The 27427-nt window shown below is 41.8% G+C and overlaps 1 protein-coding gene across 3 annotated transcripts in view; it reads left to right on the plus strand.

The window, feature by feature from the left end:
- KCMF1 (potassium channel modulatory factor 1) overlaps positions 1–27427 on the plus strand; it is a 76735-nt gene that overhangs the window by 28848 nt on the left and 20460 nt on the right. For all 3 annotated transcript variants that reach the window (XM_055121650.1, XM_055121651.1, XM_055121652.1), the window contains 2 exons: positions 15813–15980; positions 19856–19995. In XM_055121650.1, coding sequence (XP_054977625.1) covers positions 15813–15980; positions 19856–19995 — 308 coding nt within the window. The remainder of the gene's footprint in view (positions 1–15812; positions 15981–19855; positions 19996–27427) is intronic.

Consider the following 27427-nt stretch of genomic DNA (forward strand, 5'->3'; position numbering starts at 1 on the left):
TTGGCCTTCTGCTGGGAAAGCTGTCTTCAGCGGGCTGCAGGTCCACTGACTTCACGTGTAACTTCTCTGAGATTCTGGAGAAGGTGAGCACAGGCTTCACACTGCCCCTCTTCCCTTCCCTTTTTTTTTTTTTTTCTTTTTGGGTCACACCCAGAGATGTTCAGGGTTTACTCCTGGCTTTGCACTCAGGAATTGCTCCTGGCAGTGCTTGGGGGGACCATATGGGATGCTGGGAATCGAACCCAGGTCGGCTGCGTGCAAGGCAAACGCCCTACCCGCTGTGCTATCGCTCCGGCCCCCTTCCCTTCCCATTTTATTTTATTTTATTTTATTTTATTTTATTTTATTTTATTTTTTTGCTTTTTGGGTCACACCTGGCGATGCACAGGGGTTACTCCTGGTTCTACACTCAGGAATTACTCCTGGCGGTGCTCAGGGGACCATATGGGATGCTGGGATTCGAACCTGGGTCGGCCGCGTGCAAGGCAAACGCCCTACCCGATGTGCTATCGCTCCAGCCCCCCCTTCCCATTTTAAAACAGGCGCTTAGAAATAAGTCCTTCTCAGATGGTCTGAGAAGAGAAAAATGTTATGCAAATATTAACAGTGTATCTTCTATATCTGTTAATGAAACCTAGAAGTGTTTGCAACTGCTTCCAGTTCTGAGCTGATAACTAAAGCTGATTTATTCATCCAAAAACAATGTTTCATACATTTAAACATTAATACAAAGGCAAGACTATATGAATCTCTTTATTTTTACTTAGTGGTTTTGGGGCCACATCCTCCTATGTTCAGGTCTAACTCCTGGCTCTGAGCTCAGCGATCATTCCTGGCAGAGTTCAGGGTACCATAGTGGTGCTGGGATGGAACCTGGGTTCAAGGCAAACACCCTATCCACTGTACTATGACTTGCCCTGAGACTATATACATCTCTTGATACTTTTGTTTACTTTGGCTTACTTACTCTCTTTTTAGGTTTCTTTTTTCCTTTGGGTCACACCCAGCAATGCACAAGGGTTGCTCCTGGCTTTGCACTCAGAAATTACTCCTGGCAGTGCTCAGGGGACCATATGGGATGCTGGGAATCGAACCTGGATCAGCTGCGTGCAAGGCAAATGCCCTACCCGCTGTACTATCACTCCAACCCCTCTTTTTGAATTTTTATTGCAGAATATTTTAACCATTTTTTGTGCACAAGTCATTTTGTAAATTACCAGTGGAAATTAGGTATGAAATAGGGTCAAATCAGGACCTTACCATGCTGCCAGATAAGGGAGCAAGTGATGTGGAGATGTAGCAAGTATGTAACTATGTGAGGAAGTTCAAAAATGTTCTTAGCTTGAGAAGGCCTGGATTTATTCTTACTTGCTTGCTGATTTTTATGGTACCTAAGAACTCTTGCAGAGAGAGAGAGAGAGAGAGAGAGAGAGAGAGAGAGAGAGAGAGAGAGAGAGAGAGAGAGAGAGATTAAGTTTGTGGAGAAGGTCTAGTAGGTGGAAGGTCACTAGTTCCTAAGAATGAATCTTGTGGATATGTGATTGTTTTATTTACTTTCTATGCAAACCTGAACTTTCTACTTTAAGATTTTTATGAAGGACTAGAAAGATAGTACAGTGGGTAAGGCGTTTGCTTTGCACACGCTGACCCAGGTTCAGTCTCTGGCACCCCTCATTGTTCCCTCAGCACTGTCAGGAGTAAGCCCTGAGCACCTCTGGATGTGACCCAAAAACAAAGAAAGAGTTTTATGAATCCTTTAATGAGCCGTTGGAAATATTGGAGGGCTTTAGACATCTTCCAAAGGCATTTGAATGACACACTTCAGTAAAAGCTACCCATAAATCATTTCTCTCTTTTTTTTTTTGTCTTTTTCCTGTTGGTCTTGATTTTTTCTTTCAGTTAATAAACGAAATCCTTCAGTTTCCTTTATTGGAAATATTTCCCTGATCCCTTCACCATTGTCCACTTCCCTCCACCCATGGGGCAGGGGCAAAGGGGGGGCACCCGTTTGTCTCCCACCCACCAGTCTGCCTTTCTGAGAGGCCCTTTTTTGTAAGTTTTGGCACTGTGGTTTCCAGTACTGTTGCTGACGGGGTTTCATGCACAACACTTCACCTTCAGCATCTCCTCCTGATGAGCACTTCCCTCTTCCTCCAAGCAGTGCCTGCACCCTCTTGCCTTGTGACCCACTGAATATACCAGTTCTCACGCTCTTTGTTTCCATCGTATTTAAGCATTCCTTACTCCAACATTGTTTCTTTATAACTGGATGAATATTTATCTTTATAGACTTTATAATTCCTGTGCTCTTACTTTCACCTTCTTCCCCCAGTTTTGGTTCCCTGTGTATTATAAAGACCTTAACTATTATCATCATTGAGAGGTGATTAGGAGCAGGAGCGAAAGTACAGTGGGTGTTTGCTTTGCATGCAGCCAACCAGTGTTCCATCCCAGGCATACCACATGGTCCCTTGAGCACTATCAGGAGTAATTCCCGAGTGCAGAACGAGGAGTAACCTCTGAGCATCACCAGGTTTGATTAAAGGGGGGGGGTGTGTGATTAAAATATCCTTATAATTTGGATATAGTGGAGTCACTATTGGTGCTGGGGCCTCGTTCTGGTCCTGAGCTCATGAGTGACCCCCTGGTGGGACTTGGGGAGCCATATTCGATGCTGGGGGTTGAACTGGTTTGGCAGGATACAAGGAGAACATCTTAACCCAAATATTCTCTTTAGCACCTTATAGTGTCTTTTAAGAAGTCAATAAATAGGGGCTGGAGCGATAGCACAGCGGGTAGGGCGTTTACTTTGCACACGACCAACCCGGGTTCGAATCCCAGCATCCCATATGGTCCCCTGAGCAGAGCCAGGAGTAACCCCTGTGCATCGCCAGGTGTGACCCAAAAAGCAAAAAAAAAAAAAAAAGAAGAAGAAGAAGAAGAAGAAGAAGTCAACAGATAGCTTTAAAAAAAATCCTCAGGACCAGAAAGAGCAAGTACAGCAGGAAAGGTGCTGGTCTTGCACAAGCCCAACCTGGGTTCAACCCCCAGTACCATGAATGGTCCCCTGAGTACCACCAGGAGTGAGCCCTGAGCCTTTCTAGGATGTGGCTCAAAAAGAAAAGAAAAATACGTGACGTTTGCTGTAAAGTTTGCCATTTAATTAAATTTTTGTGTGGGGCCGAAGGAAAAAATTATATTTTACTGAATATTCTGGTCTTTGTCACCAGGAAATATTACTGTCTAAAATGCTGTCATCTAGTTTGTCACCCTCTAGCTAACAGCACTTGAGATGTGGCTAATGCCGAGTTTTAAGTTTTATTTAATTTTAACAAATTATATTTAAGTAGTCATATGTGGATGGTGGCTTTAATGTGTTAGGTACAGCACTGGTAAAGTAGGAATTGGGTTGTAAGTTACAGTCAGTATTACTGTCTAAGGAAAGCATTTTTCTGTTTTCATCTTCATTGTTATAGGCACATGAATTTATGTTACTCAGTGGTTTATAACTCTTCACTTTTGGGAGAAACACACCCAGTAAATACTCAGGGCTTACTCCTGACCCTGCTGAGGGATCACTTTTTTGTTGTTGTTATTGTTTTTTGTTTGTTTGGGATCATAACCCAGTGATTGCACTCAGGAATTACCTCTGTCAGTGCTTGGGGGACCATATGGCACGCCAGGAATTGAACTTGGATCGGCCATGTGCAAGGCGAACTCCCTACCTGCTTTACTGATGCTCCGTGGCCCCGACCTGTCACTTTTTATGAACAATTATTTACTACTCAGTCTGTTATTTATAAATTATATAATTTATTTTGATATTCTCAATTTGTCCCAGATTGTGTCAGTGGGGAGCTCTTCAAGCTGTCTTTTTTTTTGGGGGGGGGGTCACACCCGGCGGTGCACAGAGGTTACTCCTGGCTCTGCACTCAGGAATTACTCCTGGCGGTGCTTGGGGGATAATATGGGATGCTGGGAATAGAACCCGGGTCAGCCGCGTGCAAGGCAACGCCTTACCTACTGTGCTATCACTCCAGCCTCCAAGCTATCTTTTAAGACATGTATATCCATCCATCTGTGTTCTGGGGGTTGTTATTACTTGTCCTGTATCACCTGTCCCAACCCTGGAAACATTTCTCTTTGTGGTTCCTCCTAGTGAAGGACAGTGTTTGGAAAACAGGGTATGGATATCACTTGTATTCATTGCTTCTGAATCTGCAGTGCTTCCAGGTCCTCTCAGTTGTTTATTTTTAATTTTTATATTTTGTTGTGGGGCCATACCTGGCAGTGCTCAGGGCTTACTCCTGGCTGTGTTCAAGCCACATGCAAGGCCTTCCCACTGTACTATCTCTCCAGCCCCACGAAGCATTTTAATGGCTAGTGACTAGTATTTTTTTTTTATGTTTGTTTGGTTTTGGCTTTTTGGGTCACACCCAGGGGTTACCCCTGACTCATGCACTCAGGAATTACTCCTGGCAGTGCTTGGGGGACATATGGGATTTTGAGAATTGAACCCAGGTCGGCTACGTACAAGGCAAATGCCCTACCCACTGTGCTATCACTCCCGCCCCACGTTTGACCCTTCAGATAGAAGGCATTTTTGTCATTATACATGGAAAAAGGAGTTATTAGATTTAGGAGTTAGCACCTCACTCGATCTCTGCACAGTTGGTACTTGACCTTTTGTGTGCAGTGCAGCTGACTAGCAATGAAAATGCCAGAAGCTGGTGCTGGCGCCCCTTTGCTGCTGGAGGAGGAATGTTTGCGCTCCCTCCACGAGAGGGCTGGGCAGCCTTTTCTCTGCCAGAGCCATTTGGTATTTATAACATGATTTGTAGGCCACGCAGTATAGGCATCCAGGCTGCAGGAAGAAGCATGAAGGTCTGTCCCACTGTGTACCAGGGCCAGACCACAGGATTTCATGGTTTTCCCCGCCCTGCTTGGGACCTGCCGTTGACAGTGTAAATGAGCTGCCCAGGAAGTTTAAACTGTCAAATTTGTAGAGGATGGTTAGATCACGATTTCTCAGCCTTGGCACCATTGACATTTTGTGCCAGGTGCCTCTTGTGTTGTAGGATGTTTAGTAGCATCCTTGGTGTCTCTACCCACTTGACACTAGTCCTCTCCACCCCACCCACCCCGCTAACAAATGTTTCCATATATTGCCAGATGCTTCCTTGAAACATCCTGAGAGCCACTTCTTGACCAGCCTTTGCAGAGCAGAGCAAAAGGGCAGGCATGGAGCTGCTTCTCTGCTCCACGGAACACCAGCACCCTGCTTTTACTTCGCAGGGCCTTGGAATGTGAAGGAAGGGAAGAGAAATTAATGTTTTGGGCCTGTGATAGCCTTACAGTAGAGAAAAGTTATTGTATGCCTATTTTATGCTTTGTTTGGTAAGGAAAGTAAAAAACCTTTTAAGCAGTTTTGTTGTATTCAGACAGAATTCTTGCTGACAAAGTTACATGTTCTTAAAGTTTGTTCTTGAATTATTCTAGGTTGAAATTATTGCTGTATTGTTTTTAGTGGTCAAACCACTTTTTTGTATGTTGATCGTGTCATTGTTGACACTGGTTGAACAAGATGTGATCCCTGGATGATCCCTTACTAGAATCATTTTGTTCAAAATCATGTCTGGAAATGTTTACAAACGGAGCGAAGAAGAAATAGGAATATTAAAGCTATTTTTTAAAATTTATTTTAGGATTTATCTGTGTGGATTATTAAGTTGATTTCCTAGAGGTTTTCTTCACACTATACAAGCACTAATTCTTTTTTTTGTCCTTCATTTGCCTTTGTACTTAGTCCTTTTCTTCACCTTGGCTCTGTATCATTCACTCTCAGCAGAGAGACATGTACACTCAAAGAAAATCTCCCAAAGCTGCCCCTCATACACTGACACCTAGAAATTTGGTGGTATGTTTCCTATTCAGACATAAAACTGTCTCCTGATAGTGCATTCTCTGTTTATGTAATCCTTTCTGTATCTGTATAGGTCTATTTAGGTTAAAATTAGTGACAGCTGGAACAGATTAAAGGAGAATAATGTAACAGTTGAAGGTAGGATACTTGAGAACCTGTTAGATGTCTTGTAATTGGTTGGCATATAAAAGAGTAGGAAATAATTTAATTCTTGTTTGAGACAATACAGCAGAATTTTGAGAGCAGATTTACCTGTAGTGGGGAACATAGACTAAGTCCTGAAGATAGAATTTTGTGTTTTGAGGGAAAGTTTCCTAAGGAAATACTGAACTTGCATATTCTGGTGAGTTTAACTGTCAGGTTCTGTCGTATCCTCCCAATAGATTGGCTTTCATTGTCGTATGTTGGATATACTCCCATAGGCCTATCCCTCACTCTCCATGCTATATTAGCTTAGTTATTTTTATTCCTCATTAAAATACTGTGGTTATCATAGGTGCTCAGAGTTTTTTGTTTACTGACAAAATGTTCATGGGGCTGGAGCAATAGTACAGTGGGTAAGATGTTTGCTTTGCACTTCTGTATTCAATCCACAGCACCCCATATGGTCCCTTGAGTCCCGCCAGGAGTGATCCCTGAATGCAGAGCCAGGATTAAGCTCGGGACACTGCTGGGTGTCACCTCCAAACAAAAACAGAAAAAGAATATTCATTAATTAATTCAAAATTGTTACTTAAGATTGATCAGGAATAGCTCTTTTACAATGCAGTAGAAAGAACAATCATGTGACTTACTTGAGTAGGAATTTATTACAAATGTACAAATGTATGTACAGGCATTTCTACCTCAGAATACTGTTAGGTATGTAACATTAAACAAAATGGTGTGTTTTCTTTTCCCTCCTGATTCATCTTGTGCTACATTAAGGATTTCAGCTTTCTTTCTCTCTCCCAGCAGTGCAGAAAATCAGTTTTAAGATATTAAACTAATAAAAGTTTGAACAATTCACCAAGAAGTCCCAAGTGAGGTACATCCTTTAAATGTATATCATCATTAGTTGTTTGATATTATGTTCTTCCCTCTTATGGATGTTGGCTGTTTTTGCAGGCAAGAGGTGTCCTACTGTTTTTGTCTTTACTGGTTAAAGCATATTTTGCTGGTTAGGCATTATAAACACTCTTTGACCCTGTTGTCAGGGCCGAGTAGTATGGTTGTCACTTTTCCTGTGAGCTGTCTAACATGCTCAGATCACATATTGTCCTTGGGAAATGGTATGAGATGCAGAATGCAGTTCTGCCTCTACCCCAGCCCCATGTAGTTTTAGTGGTCAGGTATGTAGTTCAGTGTAGAGTACATGTTTCCCTAGAGTACGTGATTCTAGGACCCTTTATTAGGTCATTGAATCAATTATTTTGTTTATTTTTGGGTTTTGCCACACCCAGCGGTGCTCAAGACTTCTGCCTCTGCACTAGAGATCATTTCTGGCAGGCTCAGAGGAACATAAAGGATGCTGAGGATTGAATTCGAGTCAGCCGTGTGCAAGGCAAGCACCGAACCCTTTGTACTATCACGGCAGCCCCATCTAGAATCAGTTCTTGGTGAGCGTATTCTCTCCAGACCAAAATACGTAGTTTTATTTAATAACTTTTATTTTTCTTAATCTAAATCACTTCATTTTCAACATAAAACCAACCGGAGTGTTACATCTTTCATGCTACCTTATACATTGAGATTGAGGAGTTTGTTCCTCTTGTTCTTGATTCGTTTTTTTGGGGGGCGGAGCAGGACTTGTCCCAGGCAGTGCTTTACAGACCTGGAGATTGCCCATTCTTAGCAGTCCAGCAATTCAATGTGAGGATCTGAGGATTGGAAGCAGTTTAGGTCCGACGGTGCTAACGATTACCCACAGACAACCCAGCGGCTCCCGGGCCTCCTGATTCTCAGGATCTTGTGGGTGTTAGATTGAATCAGGTCAGCTGCATGCAGGGCCTGCGCCTTAGTCCCTGTCCTCTTGGGGTGCTGGGGATTGAGTCCAGGCCTCACACAAGCAAATTGTTCCTTTTTTGTTTTAATGAAACGGTTTTTTGGTTTTGTTTTTTTTTTCCGGGGGGGGGGGGGGGCGGTTGGGTCACACCTGGCGTTGTACAGGGGTTACTCCTGGCTCATGCACTCAGGAATTGCTCCTGACGGTGCTCGGGAGACCATATGGGATGCTGGGAATTGAACTGTGTCAGCCGCATGCAAGGCAAATGCCCTACCCTCTGTGCTATCACTCCAGCCCCTTAATGAAACGTTTGAAGCTGACAAATAAGGGTTTGCAAAATACACGTGATTTTCACTTTGAACATTTTCTTGATTCTGTTTTCTTTCTCTCCTTTTCTCCCAACTTATAGAACCCATCTCTTCTTGTGTTAGTTGTCTCATTCACAGCCTCATTTCATTAGCCCTTCCACATGTGTTCATAAATAATTATACAGTAAAGTGTATTCTTTCAAAAAGTCTCAGTGTATATCCTGTCATACTATGTGGGAACTTAATATGGTTAAATGTCTTCATTGGAGCAGTCTTTTATTTCATTATGTGATTGTCATTTACCAGTCTGAAGTAGTTTAGTATGTACTCCATTTTCCCTTGTGTTTAAAAAGATCCATAGGGGAAATTTACCTGTTTGAGAATCATTAATTCTCTGCTGTGATATGAAGGACTGACCACACATATTTCTAGCTTATTAAAAATTTTGAAGGAAATGGTAATGGTTTTATTTATTTATTTGTTTATTTATTGATTTGCTTTTTGGGTCACACCCGGCGATGCACAGGGGTCACTCCTGGTTCTGCACTCAGGAATTACCCCTGGTAGTGCTCAAGGGACCATATGGGATGCTGGGAGTCGAACCTGGGTCGTCCGCGTGCAAGGCAAAACCCTACCCACTGTGCTATCGCTCCAGCCCCAAGAAATGGTAATGGTTTTAAAACATGATTTTTCATATAGCTATATTCCCAGAATGAGACGTGCTAATCACCAAGGGTGCATTGGTAGCAATTGGAGGGGTTGTAGGATAACATGGGGTTTGTCCTTTCAGCCTTACCCAGGGAACTTAGTTTACCTTAAAGCAATGGCCTTTCTGGTTTTTTTGTTTGTTTGTTTGTTTTTGCTTTTTGGATCACACCTGGCGATGCACAGGGGTTACTCCTGGCTCTGCACTTAAGATCTGCACTTAAGATTACTCCTGGCGGTGCTCAGGGGACTATATGGGATGCTGGGGATCAAACCCGGGTTGGCCGCTTGCAAGGCAAACGCCCTACCCACTGTGCTGTCCCTCCAGCCCCCACAATGGCCTTTCTGTATGGACACAGGAATACAGTTAATATTACGCATTGTAACTTGAGAGCTGTTTGACTTCAGTAATATTAGGGAAAGAGAGAGAGGAGAGAGACCCCAAGAGTCCACGAACAACACACATCACATTACCCATTACTCCCTCCTGCACGTGCGCATTTGTATTTTTTACAGGGGGTTCCTGAGTAATTTTGTTTCTGGAAGGGAGGGTGACAGGTCAGATGAATTTGGGAACTTCACAGATACAGAAACTGGATTTTCCAAATGTTCAGGAAAACTGCTCCAACTTCTGGGAATAAATATAAAAGTCTGTCTGAAAAGTAATTTCTGAGCTTATAGAGGTAGGACAAACAGAAGAGTGTCTGCTCCACATGCCAGGGGGCCAGCTTCAATCCTGAGCACTGCCAGCTGTGTCCTAAACCACCCACTCACCTCCTCCAAAAGTAACTCCTCAATCTCAGGGATTCCTTTGAAAAAGGATATGCCATCATTAAAATTAGGTCTGTGAGAATTTGGAAAAAAACCTGGGTACCTGAAAACAGATGACTGGTTAAAGAAACTTTGGTATATCTACACAATGGAATACTATGCAGCTGTTAGAAAAGATGAAGTAATGAAATGTGCATGTAAGTGGATGGACGTGGAGGGTATTGTGCTAAGTGAAATGAGTCAGAAAGAGAAGGACAGACATAGAATGACTGCACTCATTTATGGGATATAAACTAACATAATAGGAGACTAACACCTAAGGACAATAGAGACAAGGGCCAGGAGGATTGCTCCACGACTTGGAAGCCAGCATCACATGCTGGGAGAAAAGGCACCTGGGATAGAGAAAGGCCCACTGAGTGAATGATGCTTGGAGGGCTCGCTTGGGATGGGAGATGTGTGCCGAAAGTAGACTATGGACCAAACATAATGACCACTTACTACCCGTGTTGCAAACCATAACACCCCAAAAGAGAGAGAAAGAGGGAAAGTGCCTGCCACCGGGGAGTGGGAGTGGGGGGGAGATACTGGGAACATTGGTGGTAGAGAATGGGCACTGGGAGGGATGGGTACTCGAACTTTGTATGACTGAAACATAATCACAACGGTTTGTAAGTCTGAAAAAAAAATTAGGTCTGTGAGAAAATCAGAAGTTGAATCTAACACTTCATGCTATAATAAATAAAAAGTCATAAAGACATTTTCTTCTAGGGAATAAAAAGATCTGTTGTCAACATGCTTTGCAGGTAGCCCATCATTTTAATGACTGATTTGCCACTCAGTGACTGCGCCTTTGGAGCGAGTTCACCCCTCTGGGAAAGAGGCGGCCTTGGGGAACAGGTCCTTAGCTCATGCACACTAGTGGGGCATTGCTGCATGGAGATAAACAGTGGGATCATCTGTCGGATTTTACCCTTTTTTGAGGGGAGAGGGTGTTTGGGCCACACCACAGTTGCTGGAGTTCACTCCTGGTCTTGGTGGCGCTCTGGTTCAGGGATGGCCTGCTTGGCCCCTCGAAAGGCAAGTCTCTTCCTGTCTCTTCCGTCCTTTTTTAACTTTCTGAGTGTTTTACTTTTTCATATTCAACCCTAGCTTAGTTTTAAGTTTCAGTGTTTTGTTTGTTTTGACTAGTATTTGCACATTTCTGCAAAATCTCACAGAACCCCTCAAGATTTTCGTAAAATGACTGCCTGCTCTAAGAGCACTCGTTTGGGGAGGGCTGGAGCTCTCTGCCTTGCATCAGAGGCCTCCTGGGTGGGGGGAGGGCATGCTTTTAAAAACTGATAGTTTCTGTTCAGTGTGTGTTGTTTCGTTTTATTTTTAAAACAAAAGTAGCCAAACAACTGCAACTTCTTATGAAAGTCATTACATTTTGATTTTTTTACTTGTAAAATTGTTAGTAAAGCCCAGTTTCCCAGTAACTCCACATTTTTTGTGATTCAGCTGCAGCTAAACTGCCCTGGGCTGTTACTTAGAATCGTGCTGATGCCTACTAAGTATTTTCTGGGGGTGTATGCAGTGCTGGGGGTTGCACTAGGGATTCCACAGGCAGGGCATGCCCTTCAGCCAGTTCAGCGCTCTCCCAGGCTCTGAACATCATGTTTACCTATTGTTTTCCCTTGTCAGAGACACGTGCTTGTTATTTAGTCCCTCTCCCCCACCTACTTTTATCACTCATTGTTTTTCTTTCTTTTTGTGGGGGGCACATTTGGTGGTGCTCAGGCTTACTATTGGATCTGTGCTCAGGGATCACCCCTAGTAGCTTGGGTACCAGGGATCAAGTCTGGGTTGGCCACATGCAAGGAAAGTAGCCCCTACTCGCTCTTCTATCTCTCTGGCCCCAGAACTACAGTTGTTAACCAGAAGACTGTGAAGCAGCGGCCTAATAATATATGTTCTCTGATAAGAACTACAGATTATCTCTAGTTGACGTGAAAGGAGCCATTTTGTTAGTTGTCTCATTAAAGGAATTTAGCTTTCTCTATAGGTACTTGTCATTATAGACGATATTCTAAAGTGAATTTGTCAATTTTAATTTTATTCTAGTTTGTGCAAGATGGTTACTTACAAAGAGATTCTTGATAGAAGTAACCTTGTTGAGCACTTATCTAACTTAATGGTTGATGGTAACAGTGTTAATATTTGTGCTTGAATAATGACCTTGAATCATGAAAGTTGTTAAATGGCATGCAGTGTTTTAAAAATGAATGTAAAAAACATACATTTTAGGGGCCAAAGTGATAACAACAGCCAGTTGTTATCTGGCTGTAAGGCACTTGCCTTGCATGTAGTGAACCTGAGTTCAATCCCCAACATCTCATATGGTCCCCCAAGTTCGCCAGGAGTAATTCCTGAGCGCAGAGCAGGGCGGCGTAATACCTGAACATCACCTGGTGTGACCCAGAAATCTTTTTTTAAAAACCATACATTTCAGAAATTATTCCAGGGGCCACAGCGATAGTATAGCAGGTAGGGTATTTGCCTTTATGTGGCTGACTTACGTTCAATTCTCCATATCATATGTGGTCCCCTGAGCACTGCAGGGTGGGGCCCCCCCCAAAAAAAAATAAAAAAGAAAAATGATTCCATCAAAAATAGTTAATTTATAAGCACAAAGCTTCTTGAAGGACTTAAAGTTACCGAACCCCAACTGGTTGTAGGTGAGTTCTGATACCACTTCCACCCTCATTCTTAAAAACCACTGGTGGGGCCAGAGCAATAGTACAGCACATAGGGTGTTTACCTTGTATGAGGCCGACCCCGGTTTGATCCCTTGCATCCCATATAGTCCCCTGAGCATGGCCGGGAGTGACTGCTAATTCGAGCACTGCCTCCACAATGGCTCTGGTAGCCCCTGGCACTGATGGGCCCAAACGGCTTTGCATCTCCAGGCTTGAGCAGTGGACCTTTCGTGTGTGCATGCAGGATTTAAGAAATAGCTTCCTGCTTAACTCATAAATACATTTCCTATATTATCTTCTATAGAGATTTTGGTTTTCCTTTTGCATTGGTCTTTAAATCACTTGGAATATGTGTGTGAGATCTGGGGAGGTGACGCTGTATTATTTTCTCCATATATGGGAAATCACTTGTCCTGGCACCATCTTGTCATCTCTCTCCTTTACCTGCTGTTCGCTAGTGATCTTGATATCATAAAATTTTGAATAATTTTGAATATGTACATCTTTCTCTCTCTCTCTCTCTCTCTCGTTCTACATTCAGGAATCACTCCTGGCCGTGCTCAGGGGACCATATGGGATGCTGGGATTTGAACCTGGGTCAGCCGTGTGCAAGGCAAACGCCCTACCTGCTGTGTGCTATCGCTCCAGCCCCCTGACATTTTTTTTTTAACTTTTTTATTGAATCACTGTGAGATAGACCCTTACGAAGCTGTTCATGATTGGGTTTCAGTCATACAGTGTTCCTACACCCATCCCTCTTCCCGTGTACTTTCCCCAACACCAGTGTCCCCAGGTTCCCTCTCATCACCCCCTGCCCTGCCTGCCTGCTTTTCTTCTCTCTCTCTCTCTTCCTCTCCCTCCGCCCTCCTTCCCTCCCCCGCTCCTTTTGGGCATTGTAGTTTGCAATATTGATACTGAAAGTTATCAAGAAAATTCCTTTACCTACTTTTAACCCTCAGATCTTGTCCAGTGTGATTATTACTACTGACATTTTAAGCAGATTCCTTCCTCTTGTTTTTCTTTGGCAGTTCTTGGCCATTTGGAACTTGCATAAAAGTTTGAGCAAGCTTACCGTGTATTCCATCAGAGATTTATTTTTTGTGTGTGTTGTTTTGATTAGGATTGTATTGAGTCTATGACTAAATTCGAGAGGTATTAGCATTATGTTCAACATTCTAGTCTGTAACCCTAGTGTTACTAGTTTTGAAACCCATTCACAGTAGTCTTCCATTTCATTTTTGCCTTTATGCAGCTATTTATAAATGTCTCTAAATACTGCAAATGGCATAAAACATCACATGGTACATATAACTCAGAAGCATTAAGTATATTTACATTGTTGTACTACCATCAAAACTATCTCCAGAAAATTCCCCAGCATCCCAAACTGAGATTCCATAGCCATTAAGCAGTTCATACTAGTCTCCCTTCTTCCCAGCCCCTAGTAATCACTATTTTAAGCCTTTTTTCCTATAAATTTGACTATGTTCTAAAAATAGAATCATAAAAAGTAAATTTTAGTAAAGCATATTTCCTTTGGGAGGTGTGAAGGAAATAATAGTATGTCACTAAATTGAATTTGAGTGATTTATTGGGGGAGGGGTCCCCACTCAGCAGTGCTCAGGCCCCAACCTGTGGTGTTGGGGATGGAACCTGGGTGGCTCTGCAGCATTGGAGCCTGTGCTTTACCCTTAGTTCTTCTGCTTGGACCTAACTTAGAATTTCTTTTGCTGGGGTGGGGAGAGGCACCCCACCCGGAGGTGCTGAGGGCTTATTCCTGGTTCTGCACTCAGGGAACCACTCCTGGTGGGGCTCAGGAGACCTGAATGGGGTGCCAGGGATCCAGTCAGCCGTGCAAGACAAGCACTGCCCACTGCAGTACTGTCATTCGACCTATAAGTTGGATTTTTATTATATTTAATTTAATTTATTAATCACCGTGAGTACAGTTACAGATTTACAAACTTTCATGCTTACATTTCAGTCATACAGTGATCGAGTACCCATCCCTCCACCAGTGCCCGTTCTCCATTGCCAATATTCCCAGTGTCTCTCCTACCCTCCACCTCCATCTCTGTGGCATGGATTTTATATTTAGCAAACTTTCTTAAAATAGTTAATTCTTGGTCCTGTGTATTAAAGGGAGGGAATTTATTTCTGTAATAATTTCCCCCAGTTGTTTTGAGGGACCTCATTACTTCTTTTTCTCCTCCTCCTCTCCCCTCCTCCCTCCCATCCATGCAGGGTATGCGCTTAACAACTGAGCTGCATCCCTGATTCCTGTTGTGTTTAATGTATTGTGTATTATTTGATATACGATTCTGATATAAATTCTTGGCAGTCTGGTTTTGCTTTATGTTTCTGCTACTTCTTTTGGTGGTGATTTGTGTTTTGTATATGAGCTCTAATACCTTGGAAGTTTATTTTTGCTTCGTGGCAGTGCAACTTTAGCATTTTAAATTAGAAAGTTGCTCAGGGACATTAAAATCTCTCTCTTTTTTTTCTGTTCTTGGTGCCACACTTGGTGGTGCTCGGGGCTTATTCCTGGCTCTGTGCTCAGGGGTCTCTCCTGGCATCACTCAGGACCACATGAGATGCTGGGAATTGAACCTGGGTTGGCCACATGCAAGGCAAGCACATACATACCTGCTGTATTATCTCTCCAGCCCCCAGAAATTCTTGTTCCAAAGTTTGGGGAACCATTTGGTATTCTGAATTAGATCCATCTACCTATAAGACAGTGGGGATAGTTTGTGGTTATAACACCTCAGTGTTTGTTTTGTCGTTGTGCCAGGGGAGAGGGAGGGGGGGAGAGAGAGAGAGTGAGAGAGAGAGAGAGAGAGAGAGAGAGAGAGAGAGAGAGAGAGAGAGAAAGAGAGAGAGAGAGAGAGAGTGTGTGTGTGTGTGTGTGTGTGTTCATCCCCTAGGGAGGATTTCTAGCTCATCCATAAATGAGGGTGAGGGTAAATCAGGGTCCCAACTGTACATGATTCATTATTTTGTGTTAGATAGCCCATCTCCAGCAGGCCTTGGTCTTTCCTTCCTTCTGTGCTCTGCCCTGCACTGTTATGAAAATCAGAGCTCAGACTTTCGCCTACTTCAGTGAATGCCTGTCCCTGTTAGGATTCCAACTCTTTTACTGTTTTTCACCCTCTTGCTAGCTCACCAAAATATTTTCAAAGCACTTATTACCTTTTAGCAAACATAATTTCTTTTCTCTTACATATATCAGGGTAACAAATCCACCATATTAATAGAAATTATTTTATATATTTAACCTTGAAAGGGAACTTGGTATTTTAAAATGAGTACTTAAAAAACTTTAAAATGGAGAATGGCCCTTTATGGCTTCTAATTAATGATATTTCTTTTTTTTATAGGTGTCAGCTGTGATGCATGTTTAAAAGGAAATTTTCGAGGTCGCAGATATAAGTGTTTAATTTGCTACGATTACGATCTTTGTGCATCTTGTTATGAAAGTGGTGCAACAACAACAAGGCATACAACTGACCACCCAATGCAGTGCATATTAACAAGGGTAGATTTTGGTATGTATTTAGCTGAAATGCTAATGAATCATTTTCAGAATTTTGTGTGTTTGTGTTTGAAGAACTAAAGGCAGAATGTTCTGAAACTATCCCCGGTACCATACATGAGGCTCCAAATTAATTAAAAATTAAAATGAATCTTACTTTTCTATTCTAAATAATTCTCTTAGTCATAGTCCACTTTTTTATGAAAGCCTAGAAGAATGCCTCAGTAAAGAAGGAATGAGGTCACCCTGACCTTGATGACAGCGTGGAAGTGTTCTTGGTCTACTTACCAGAACACAGATTGTGTCAGGGGCCAGTGTGATGGTACAACTGGTAATGCAGCCTTGCGTGCTGATGTCCTGGGTCTGCTCCCTCGCACCCAAATGGTCCTCTTCCCCCAAACAACAAATACAGCAGTCAGAAACAGATTGTTTCTCAGTTGATTAGAAGACATTGTCGGCTTATAAGAGGGCCAGGAGTGTGGCTCAGGGGGTGGAGAACATGCTTCCATGTTTCAGAGCCTGGGTTAAGTCCCTGGCAGCGTGGCCCCAGCCCCCAGAACAGTGGGACCAAGGAAGGCTGTAACTGCTTACTGCTATTTTTCATCTGTTACCACTTAGCTGCCTTTTTGCTCAGACCTTTCCTAATGGGTGTGAAGTGGGTTTAATATTATCTGATGAGTAATAAGTTAGTTGTTTATTCTTAAACTTATTGGCTATTTGTATGTCTGCTTTAGAGAAATAACTATTAAGACCCAGTTACATAATGTCTTTATTATCAAATTTTAATATTTCTTTGTGTATTCTGTACTTAAGCTCCTTGTCAAGAGGGTGATTTGTAGATTTCCCCTCCCCCCCACCATTCAGTGAATTGTCTTCTCTCTTTTTTGGTGGTATGCTTTGAAGCACCGAAGTTTACATTCAATGATGTTCAGTTTATATTTTTATTTTAGTGTCAAGAAACTATTGCTTAATACATGTCTTAAGATTTAAATTTACATTTTCTTTAAAAAAATTTAAAGTTTTCACTTTTATATTTAGGTCTTTTAACCATTTTTAGTTGTTTTTTGGTTTTTTTTTAATATGAAATGAAGTAGCAGTCCAACTTATGTTTATGGGGTGGGGGATGGATTTGGATCTGAGCACCCGGCATTGCTCAGACTTACTGCTCAGAGATGGAACCTGAGTGCAAAACAAGTCTCCTACCTGCTTGCTTTCTCCACTGCTTCATTGTTTCATATTACATATTGAGTTGTAGCATCATTTGTTGAGAAGACTTTATACCAATGAATGATCTTGACATTCTTGTTGAAAATCAGTTGGTCGGAGGGGCAGATAGTTTGATATTGATCAAAGAGTAGGTTTCATTGTACAAAATGAGTAGGTTCTGCTGATCCAGTGGTAACATGTGATGGACTAGAGTTAGAGTTGGAATTTTAAAGTTAGATCTCCTATCTTTTCAGCACACATGCACAATGTCAGTTGATTTTAGTGATCTTCTCATTGTGTGTGTCTATGTATATGTCAAAACCAGTTTTATATTTTATTAAGTGCAAATGTTTATCATAATAAACATTTTTAAAATATCAACATTATCTGAATTTATAGTAGAAAAGTCTGGCAGGGGAGGTAGCACAGAGGGCTGGAAGCATGCTTACATGCAGGAGCCTGAGTTCAGACCCTGGCCCTGCATGATCCACTAGCACCCCTGGGGTGAGCCTTGGCACCAAGCTTGGAGTAGCCCTTGAGCGCTACTGAGACCCACAAAAGCCCCAAAAGGAGTAGAGGGGACCACTGGAGCATAAATATCTATATTTTTGGTCCATGTATCTATTTTATTGTCTTCATACTAGTGCTACACTGTCTTGATAACTGCAGCTTAGTATTATTTTGAAATCCAGAAATGTGTCTTCCCAACTTTGTTCTTTCTCAGAATTGGTTTTTGGATATTCTAGATTCTTTTAATTTCCACATGAATTTTTAGATCAGTTTGGAGAGCAATAATATTAAAACTGCCAGTCTGTGAACATGGAATATCTTTACATTTATTAAGATTGTCTTTAGTTTTTTTCAACACAACTGCAGAATTACACCCTTCATTCAGTGTAGTAGTACTCAGATTTTTGTTGTTATTGTAAGTGGAAATTTTTTGTCTCCTGCATGTGTAATGTGTATAGAAAAAGTGGTTGGTTTTTGTTTGTTTGTTTGTTTTCCTTTCTGTATCACACCAGCGATGCTCAGGGGTTACTTCTGGCTCTGTACTCAGGAATTACTCCTGCGGTGCTCTGGGGACCATATGGGATGCCAGGGATCGAACCCAGGTCAGCTGCATGAAAGGCAAACACCCTACCCGCTGTGCCATCACTGCAGCCCCATGTATAGAAAAAGTTTTTGTCTGTAGGTTTATATTATATAATGTTGCTCTGAACTAATTTATTGGTATTAATATGGTTTTTTTTATGTATGCCTTAGGGTTTTATGTGTACAAATGTATCTCACTTGATCTATGGAGATGGTCTTCTTCCTTTTCATCTGGATGGCTTTCATTTTCTAGCCTAATTACTTTGGTTAGATTCTCAGCAAAAGATTTGTCAGAGTAGTAAGACTGGACGTGGTTTTCTTGTTTCTGATCTTAGGGAGAAAACAAAAATATCCCATCTTTTAGTAGTAACTGTGATATTATCTGTGAGGTTTTTGGGGGTATTTTTGTTTCTTCTGTTTTGCTGTTGAGCCATACCCAGCATTGCTCAGGGCTCACTCCTCATCAGGGTGGTGTGGGGGGACCATATGACCATGTGGGATCCAACCCGGGACAGATGCATGCAAGACAAGTTCCCTACCCGCAGTGCTATCACTCTGGCCCCCAAGCTCTGAATTTTTATGAATTCCCTTTATTTGGTGATAAAATTCTATTTTATGTGTGTTGTATTCCCACCTACCAGCCGGCTGTCTTATGCATGGAATAGGAGATCTGAGTAGGGAGTTGATACATTTCAGGGCGCTCCTGGTGTGCCTCGGCAACCGAGCGCAGCATGCGTGTTCCGCCCTTTGGGGATATCTCCATGAGCCCTAGGTAGTGAAGGTAGTCTTTTACTCGAAATGAACACATCTGTCATGTAGAGAATATTTCCATTTTCTCTTTGCAAAAGCAATCACAGCCTCTGTTTCATATTAGTAAGAGTTCTTTGCGTTGAAGTGATACTAAATATATGTTTCATTTCATTTTTGTACTAACAGTACAGAAAGATTTATTTGAGGCGAACTAGTGAGGCAACACACTATCCTCAGAGAATTCACTATTTGGCCAGTTTTTTAGTAAACAAAAGATATGTTATTACATATTCTGTTATTACATATTACATATTCAAGTTAACATGTACATGAACGAGATGCTAAGGATTCTTCTGCGGCAGTAATGTGCTTCATAGACAAATAGCTGCATCTAGGAGGTGGCTTATTTATTATGGCCATCTTAGTCTTTCCTTCTGAGCACTTGAGCTTTCAGTTTTGCTACAGCCTGCCAGTTATTTTTGTTGGTATTGGCTTTGCCATAGTATATACAGGGATAAAGGAAAAGGATTAAGATTAGACCAGGTGTAAAAGTAATTGTTTCAAAATTAAACGAAGGATAAACTGCTAGCTTTTTTTTCTTTGAAGGCTTTAGTGGTTTGTAGCGAAGGAATTACGAAGGCATTCCATGGACCTTTGGAAGAGTAGGAGTGTCATGCACATGAGGTCAGAGATGTCCAAGCTAGCATTCCTTGACAGTAAAGTTACTGGAGATTTCAGTCTTCTTCTTTTTTTTTTTAATCATTGTACCTTATAATTACATTTTTACATATTAAGAAAACTTAAAAAATATTCTCAATGCAATTCCACTTTATTTTGTAGATTTGTACTATGGTGGGGAAGCTTTCTCTGTAGAGCAGCCGCAGTCTTTCACTTGTCCCTACTGTGGAAAAATGGGCTATACGGAGACGTCTCTTCAAGAACATGTCACTTCTGAACATGCAGAAACATCCACGGAAGTGGTAAGTGACGTAGCCTTGTGTCTAAAATGGTTTGTAAGGTATCTTTTTCTAGCATAAATAGAGCTAGTTTACTATTTAAGTGTGATGATACTGTTATATAATAATTATGAAAATTCTGTTTTAAATAGCAAGTTTTACACATTCTCAAAGGCTCTATATGCAGACGATAATGCCCCTCGGTGACTCACATGTTTCTTGCCCTTTCACTAAATATAGTGTGTGGACTGAAGAGATGGTATAGGGCTTAAGGTTCATGCCTGTTTGCAGCTAGCCCCAGTTTGATCCCTGGCACTGCCTGGGCCCTGGGTACCACTGAGTGTGTCTTGAGGCCCAGATCACCTCGCTTCAAGGGTGTCCTGTGGAGTTCACCAGCACCACAGGCATCCTCGGTGCCTCCCAGCTAATTGCTGAGCCCACCGGCAGAGTCCCTGGGAGGACTTCCTTCCACACCGTCCCCTGAGCACCACTTGGGAGACTGCCCCGTCCCCGAAAAAAAAAAAAAATTTGAAATCTTGACGGAGCTCTCTAGTAAGCACATTGTGAAAAGAATACAAATCTGCGGCACTTGTCTTTCTGTTGTATTCTCGTACCTGCTTAGGTTTTCTTTAGAAAGAAAATAGGAGGAAAAAATCTTTGGTTAAATATAAATAGAAAACCATTTTCATAATCGTATTATGTTGTATTATAGCTGACATCCGAATGGCTTTCATCCCATCAAATCTTTTGCCTTACAGCTTAAAATTCTGAGGTTCCTTGAAGTTTGTCCTACTCTGATACTGTTTTCCAGTGGCTACACACCAAGAAGCCTAAGTAGAATGCAGACTTCTGTCTTTAAAGTCGTCTGAGTGTCCGCACACTGTGCCTTTAAGAAATGAAGGGCCAGAGATGTGATTCATTGGTAGTTTTCCTTGAATGTTCAATTCTCCACACCACAGAAAACATAACAAAATTTTCTCGAGTCACCCTTCTTCGTTACCATTGATAGTAGTAGATAAATAAAAGACGAGACGTGGGTATAGGATTTGGAAATTTGGGGCATAAGCATTTGCACATTACATCAATAATCGTTCCTAAGTAGACTCAAAAGAGGTGAACTCAATTCAAATGAGTGTGTCCAAGAACATGAGCTAATAAGGGGCAGGGCAGGTGCTAAAGCTAGGAGCCCAATTGCAGAACACAGTCCTGACTGGGAGACATGTCTGTTAACAGTTGGGAATAGTGCAAGTTCATGTTCATTCCCATTCACAGTCAAGGGCCGGGAATGCAGCCCAACAATAAAAATCTTTGTGTATAGGATACCTGTTTTGAGTCCTGACTCTGCAGAAGGAAAATTAAAAAGTTATAGTTCAAGAAGTTGGTAAATTTGGGACTGGAGCAATAGTGCAGTGGGTAGGGTGTTTGTCTTTCGAGAGGCCAGCCAGGTATGACCACTCCCCCCCAAAAAAAAAATTGATAAATTTACATTATACAGTCCTTGTATGTAGCAGATGAGAAATGCTCATTTTGTATCCTGGGGACCCTCAGAAGTGCTTGAGTTCATATCACTGCTGTTTTACTGCTGTGATGTTTTCCTTCTGTTTTGCAAAGGTAACTTTGGATTCTTTCGTTACAATTTCATTCCATGATAAAGAATGCTAACTTGGCTCCATCTCTATTCTGATTGTTGTTGAAAAGTTGTAATAATTTTTCTTTAAATTTTTGTTAATTTAGGGCTAGAGCGATAGCACAGCAGGTAGGACACTTGCCTTGCATGTGACTGATCCAGGTTTGATCCCTAGCATCCCTTATGGTCACCTGATCCAACCAGGAGTGATCCCTAAGCACAGAACCAGGAGTAACCCCTTGAATATCACCAGGTGTGACCCAAAACCCTCCTTCAATCTTTTTTGTTAATTTTAGATATTTGGTATTTGATACATTTCCCTAGATGCAATGGGTTGTGTTTCTCTTGTTGCCAATAGGTATTAAAATCATTACTGAACAATAGCTCAGAGTATAGAATTTCCATTATGAGACTGGATGGACCCTGTCACATCTAAAGTCAGAGAACCCGATGTATATTTGAATCTGTTCCACAAGTGAAAAGGTACTTATTCACTAAAAAAAAATAATAAATAAAATCAACTTTTGAGAGCCATCTTTTTTCCGGAAAGTAAATACACAAGATGATAACACAGCTTTAAAATGTGACAGTTCGGGGGCTGGAGCAATAGTACAGCGGGTAGGGCGTTTGCCTTGCATGTGGCTGACCCGGGTTCGATTCCCAGCATCCCATATGGTCCCCCAAGCACTGCCAGGAGTAATTCCTGAGTGCAGAGCCAGGAATAACTTCTGAGCATTGCTGGGTGTGACCTAAATAAATAAATAAATAAAATGACAGTTCTACAAATGAATTGTTTCCCATAAGTTGTATTGAGTTCTTTGCCTTCACCAGGTTCCAGGGATTTTGAACATAGCTCATAACAGTGACCATACTATATTTCATGGTGATATTCAGGAAGTATTTTAAGGTTTCTCCTTCATCGGTTTAGTCTTTGCGTTAGTATTGCACCTTCCTCTGTTCTGCCTGTATGTAACACCTGTAGGCATTTCCCAATGTGAGTGGGACGCAGACCAGAGTCTTTGACATGAAGATGTGAGGGGGCCTTTTTCCTTTTTTTAATCATATGCTAGAACAAAGGCTGGCATTTTGCAGGTTGTTGCCTTTGTTTTGCTGACCAGTGCCTACTCAGAAGATGCTGCCTATACCAGGCCAGCTTTGTTGGGTCTCTGCAAGTTACCCGCAGTAATAGAACTGTCTTAGTTGCTATTACTATAGACCTCCTCTCATCCCCAGATGGAATGTTAATGGTTAATCATGCGTTTTTATTTTTCTTTATTTTTGCTGTGCCAGGGCTTCGTAGATGCAAAGTATGCCCTCTTCTGGTCTGTATATTCCTAGCCCTTCAAACATCGTTAGATTCTAGAGTTCAGGAGTAACTCATGTTACTTTATTATGGGATTATATTCACATAACAGGAGACTATCCTTTTCTATTCCTATTCCTATTTGATTTCTATTCATATTTCATATTCTTTCTAGGCTAAGCACTCACTTCTATTTTGCTTTATCCCTGTGTTTATCATTTGTACCTTCCCATAGGACTTTCTCTAACCAGCATCCTTTGGAACAATTAGGGGCAAGAGGATTATATTATTCTGGATTTTACTGTCCCTACTAGTAAACATTTACTGATACCTGACATAGCTAATAAAATTTATAGAGTCTTGGGGCCAGAGCAGTAGTACAGCGGTTAATGCACTTGTCTTGCACACAGTTGAGCCGCATTTGATCCCCAGCACCTCTGGTAGTCCCCGAGCATTGCCAAGTGTGACCAAAACCAGAAAAGTTGGATGGAGCTAGAGAGTACAGGAGCCACGGTACTCGCATTGCATGTGGCCACCCCCACATCAGTCCCCAGCACTGGTCCTCCAGGCCCTTTCAGTACTTTGGGAAGGAGGGGGGGGAGGGAGTTAACTAACTGGAAACAGCTTTGTGGTTCTTGTCTGTATGTTTTTTCTGTATTCCCTTATCTCCTCTTATAACCAATTTGTAACCTAAAAGTTACCCCCTATATAATTTTCCGAGCCCACCAGGAGTGCAAAGCCAGGAGTATCCCCTGAACACCATCAACTGTGTCCCCAAAATAAAATAATAATACTATAAAAAAAATCTGACATAGACTGCACAGTAAAGATGATGCAAATTTTTTAGGTCCACTGTGCATGTTCTGAGGAGTCAGCACAAACACCAGTGTGCTATAAACTGATTTATTAAAACTAAATACAAGTTTTTTTAAAAAACCTTTGTAGTTGTTATGAGTTGCGGTATAGTTGGGTCAGTTGACTGGATGTTGATTGTGGAAATAACAGAGAAGCAGCACGATGTATTGTCAGAGTCTGTCTGCTCAGTTATGTTACCAGCTGTGGTTTGACTCTGGCACTACCAAAATCATTCCTGAGCACTGCTGGTTGTGAGACTCCTTCTTCCCACCCAGCTTTCCCCTCCCCCACCAAATATTTTAGAATGGTGATCTTAAATGGGTCTTTAGGGCTGGAGAGATAGTATAGGGGGCAGGGTGATGCCTTGTGCGTGGCTGACCCTGTTCGAACCTCGCATCCTGTGTGGTCTCCTGGGCCTGCCAGGAGCGAAGGGAGTGATTCCTGAGGTGCCGAGCCAAGAGTAAGATTGAGCACTGCCAGGTGTGGACCCCCAAAATAAAATGAGCTTTTTAAGTTCTTTTTCTGGAATGTTGTGGGGCACATCCCATGACTCTTCACCCGTGTCCATTTTTAGTCCACCTTATTTTTCCACTGCCCTCTCCTCCCAGCCTGATATTCTCAGATGCATTTCAGTGCCCAGCATTTATTATCAGTTAATGTTACCCATACCCTGATTTGTTTCTCTAGACGCCACAGATGTATAAGGTCGTTTGGTATTTGTCCTTGTGCTTTTGAGTTGTCTTACTCAGCTGATAACTCTGTAGGGTTTTGTTGTTCTAGTTGCTGCAGCTGCGTGGCAAGTTGCTCTTGTGACTGAATAGTATGACCACAACTTAATTCATCAGTTGTTGGCCTTTTGGATTGCTTCCATATTCTGGTTATTGTACGGTGTGCAGCATTGATCACAGGTGTGCAGACATCATTTTGAATTAAGTGTTTTTGTGTTTTGGTTGTAGATAGCCAAGAAATGGGATAGCTCAGTCATATGGGGAACTCCATTCTTAGTATTTTGATAAATCTCCATGTTGTTCTCCAGCCCATTTGCTTAAGACTTTCCTTGGTTCGCTTCTTGCATCCTGCTTCTTTCAATGGATTCGTTGTCCATGGATCTGAAGGTTTATCACTGGATTCTCAATTCTGATCCATTGGTCTGACAGCCTGGTCTTATTCCAGTGCCGTGCTGTTTTGATTACTGTAGCTTTATAGTATAATTTAAGACGAGGAAATGCAGTATCTCCCAACTTTTTTTTTTCCTCAGATGTTCGTAAGGGATTTTTGTTTTCATGCAAATTTTAGAATTGTTTGTTGTCTTTGAAGAATGTCATCAGTATTTTATGGAAATTGCATTAAATCTGCATAATGTTTTGGGTAGAATAGTTATTTTGATAATAATATATTTTTCCAGTCCACGATCACATTTTTCATTTTCTGGTTTGCTCTTCTGTTGCTTTCATAAGTGACATACTTTTCACAGAATAGGTCTTTCATGTTTTTTGTTCAACTGATCCCTAGGTTTGTAATGTTTTTGAGGCCCAGGACTTTTAAGTTCTAATAGCCATCTTTCACTATATCTGTATTTCATTGAAAGACCATTTTACTGTATAGAGCTATAATGTTAACTTATTAGCATACACTGTCTTGTACAAATTTTTGTTATAATCTTACATGTTTTCTTAAATAGTACAATTACAGTATTTGCCTTTGTAGTCAGGCATTAAGGAAAAGTGGGCATTTTTAAAAGCCTTTTAGATTAATAGAAAAATGGTCTGTAACTGCTTATACTCTTTATTAAAGACTATAATTGGATGCTGTCTGCTTTTTTTTTTTTTTCTTTTTGGGTCACGCCTGGCGTTGCACAGAGGTTATTCCTGGCTTTGCACTCAGGAATTACCCCTGGCAGTGCTCAGGGGACCATATGGGATGCTGGGATTCGAACCCGGGTCGGCCGCATGCAAGGCAAACGCCCTACCTGCTGTGCTATTGCCCCAGCCCCATGATACTGTCTGCTTTTATGTAAACTATGATACTTCATTTAATAATATTGTAGAAATTGGACCAGAGAGATAGTCAGCAAGTAGTACGTTTGCCTTGGATGCTGCTGACCCAGTTTGATCCCTGGTACCACATAAGTTTAGCTGGATTTCTCTAGCTAATGACCCAAAGGGGCTTGTATAACTTACTGTCATGGGGCCATGAACGTTTTGGCGACCATTAGAGGTTTCTGAACACAAACAACAACAAAAAAATGAATTTAAAATTAAAGGCGATGAGTTCTAAGAGTTTCTGTTAGCACTTACCCATGTTGCATATCTTCAACAAAAAATAGTTTGTGAGAGGAAACTTTTTAAGCCCTGCCCTAAGTAACCATAATGGCACTATGTAACTGAATTTAGCTAGAAAGATTAAAGGTCAGAATTTCATGCTATGCTATTACTATTGACTCAGAACACTTTCATAAATAATTTTTTATCTTTATTAATTGGACTTTATTTTTGTTTGTTTTAGAACTACACCTGAAGTATTTAGGATTTATTCCAGGTTCTATGCTCAGGGATCACTCCTGGCAGTGCTTGGGGATCATATCAAACCCAGGCATTTGGGTTTGAGGAACAAAAATGCCTTATCTGCTGTACTGCCTCTCCAGTCCAAATTGACAAGATAAAAATCCTGACAAAGATTTTCTTCCCTCATGTGCGTGTGTGAGCATGCGCCCCTGCGCCCCTGCACACACCCCCCATACCTGGTGGTGCTCAGGGTTTAATCCTGGCTCCTCTACACACAGGAATTACTCCTCAGGGGCTTGTGGGACCATAGGGAGTGCCGGGGATTGAACCTGGTTCGGTTGTGTGCAAGGCAAATGCCCCACCTGCTGTACTATTACTCCAGTCCGTCTCTTATTTTTGGACCACATTCAGCTGTTTTAGTGCTTACTCCTGGCTCCACTCCACGATCATTCCCAGTAGTGATCAGAGGACCATTTATAGTGCTGTGGCTTGCACCCACGTTGACTGCAGTCAAAGCAAACATTTTACCTGCTGAACTTTCTCTCTGGCCCTACTTTGGGCTGTCTTCTCAATTTTCAATCTCATTTTGAAGAGTTCTAGTGTGACATAGCCATTAGTAACCAGTAGACTTGGGGATTAGTAGCAGAGAAAGAAATCATAGGAGACAACTGCCACTGGGAATGTCAACTGGTTCAGCCTTTCTGGAAAACAATGTAGACATTGCTTTAAAAAAAAAAAAACCACCCTAGGATTGAGCTTCCAATTGAACCAGCAACTCCACTTCTTGGAGTATACCCCCAAGGGGGACCCCCTCCCCAAAATGCAGGAAAGACGGTGGTACCCCTGTATTTCCTGCAGCACTATCCATAGTAGTCAAAATCTGGAAGCAATCCAAGTGTCCAAGAATAGATGACTGGATAAAGAAACTGGTGCATATATATACAGTGGAATATTACTTGGCCATAAGAAAAGATAAAGCCATGGCATTGGCTGCTACATGGAAGAACCTGGAGAGTTTCGAGCTGAATAAAGTTAGCTGGAAAGATACAGGCACAGATATAAGCATATTGTTGGAATAACAAATGCCCAAAGACAATGGAAACAAAGAACATGAGAACTGAAACTCCAGTAGGAAGCAGGCCACCTTAGTGGGACTGTGGGGTAGGA

Source organism: Sorex araneus, chromosome X (genome assembly GCF_027595985.1).
Source record: "Sorex araneus isolate mSorAra2 chromosome X, mSorAra2.pri, whole genome shotgun sequence".
Lineage (NCBI taxonomy): Eukaryota > Metazoa > Chordata > Mammalia > Eulipotyphla > Soricidae > Sorex > Sorex araneus.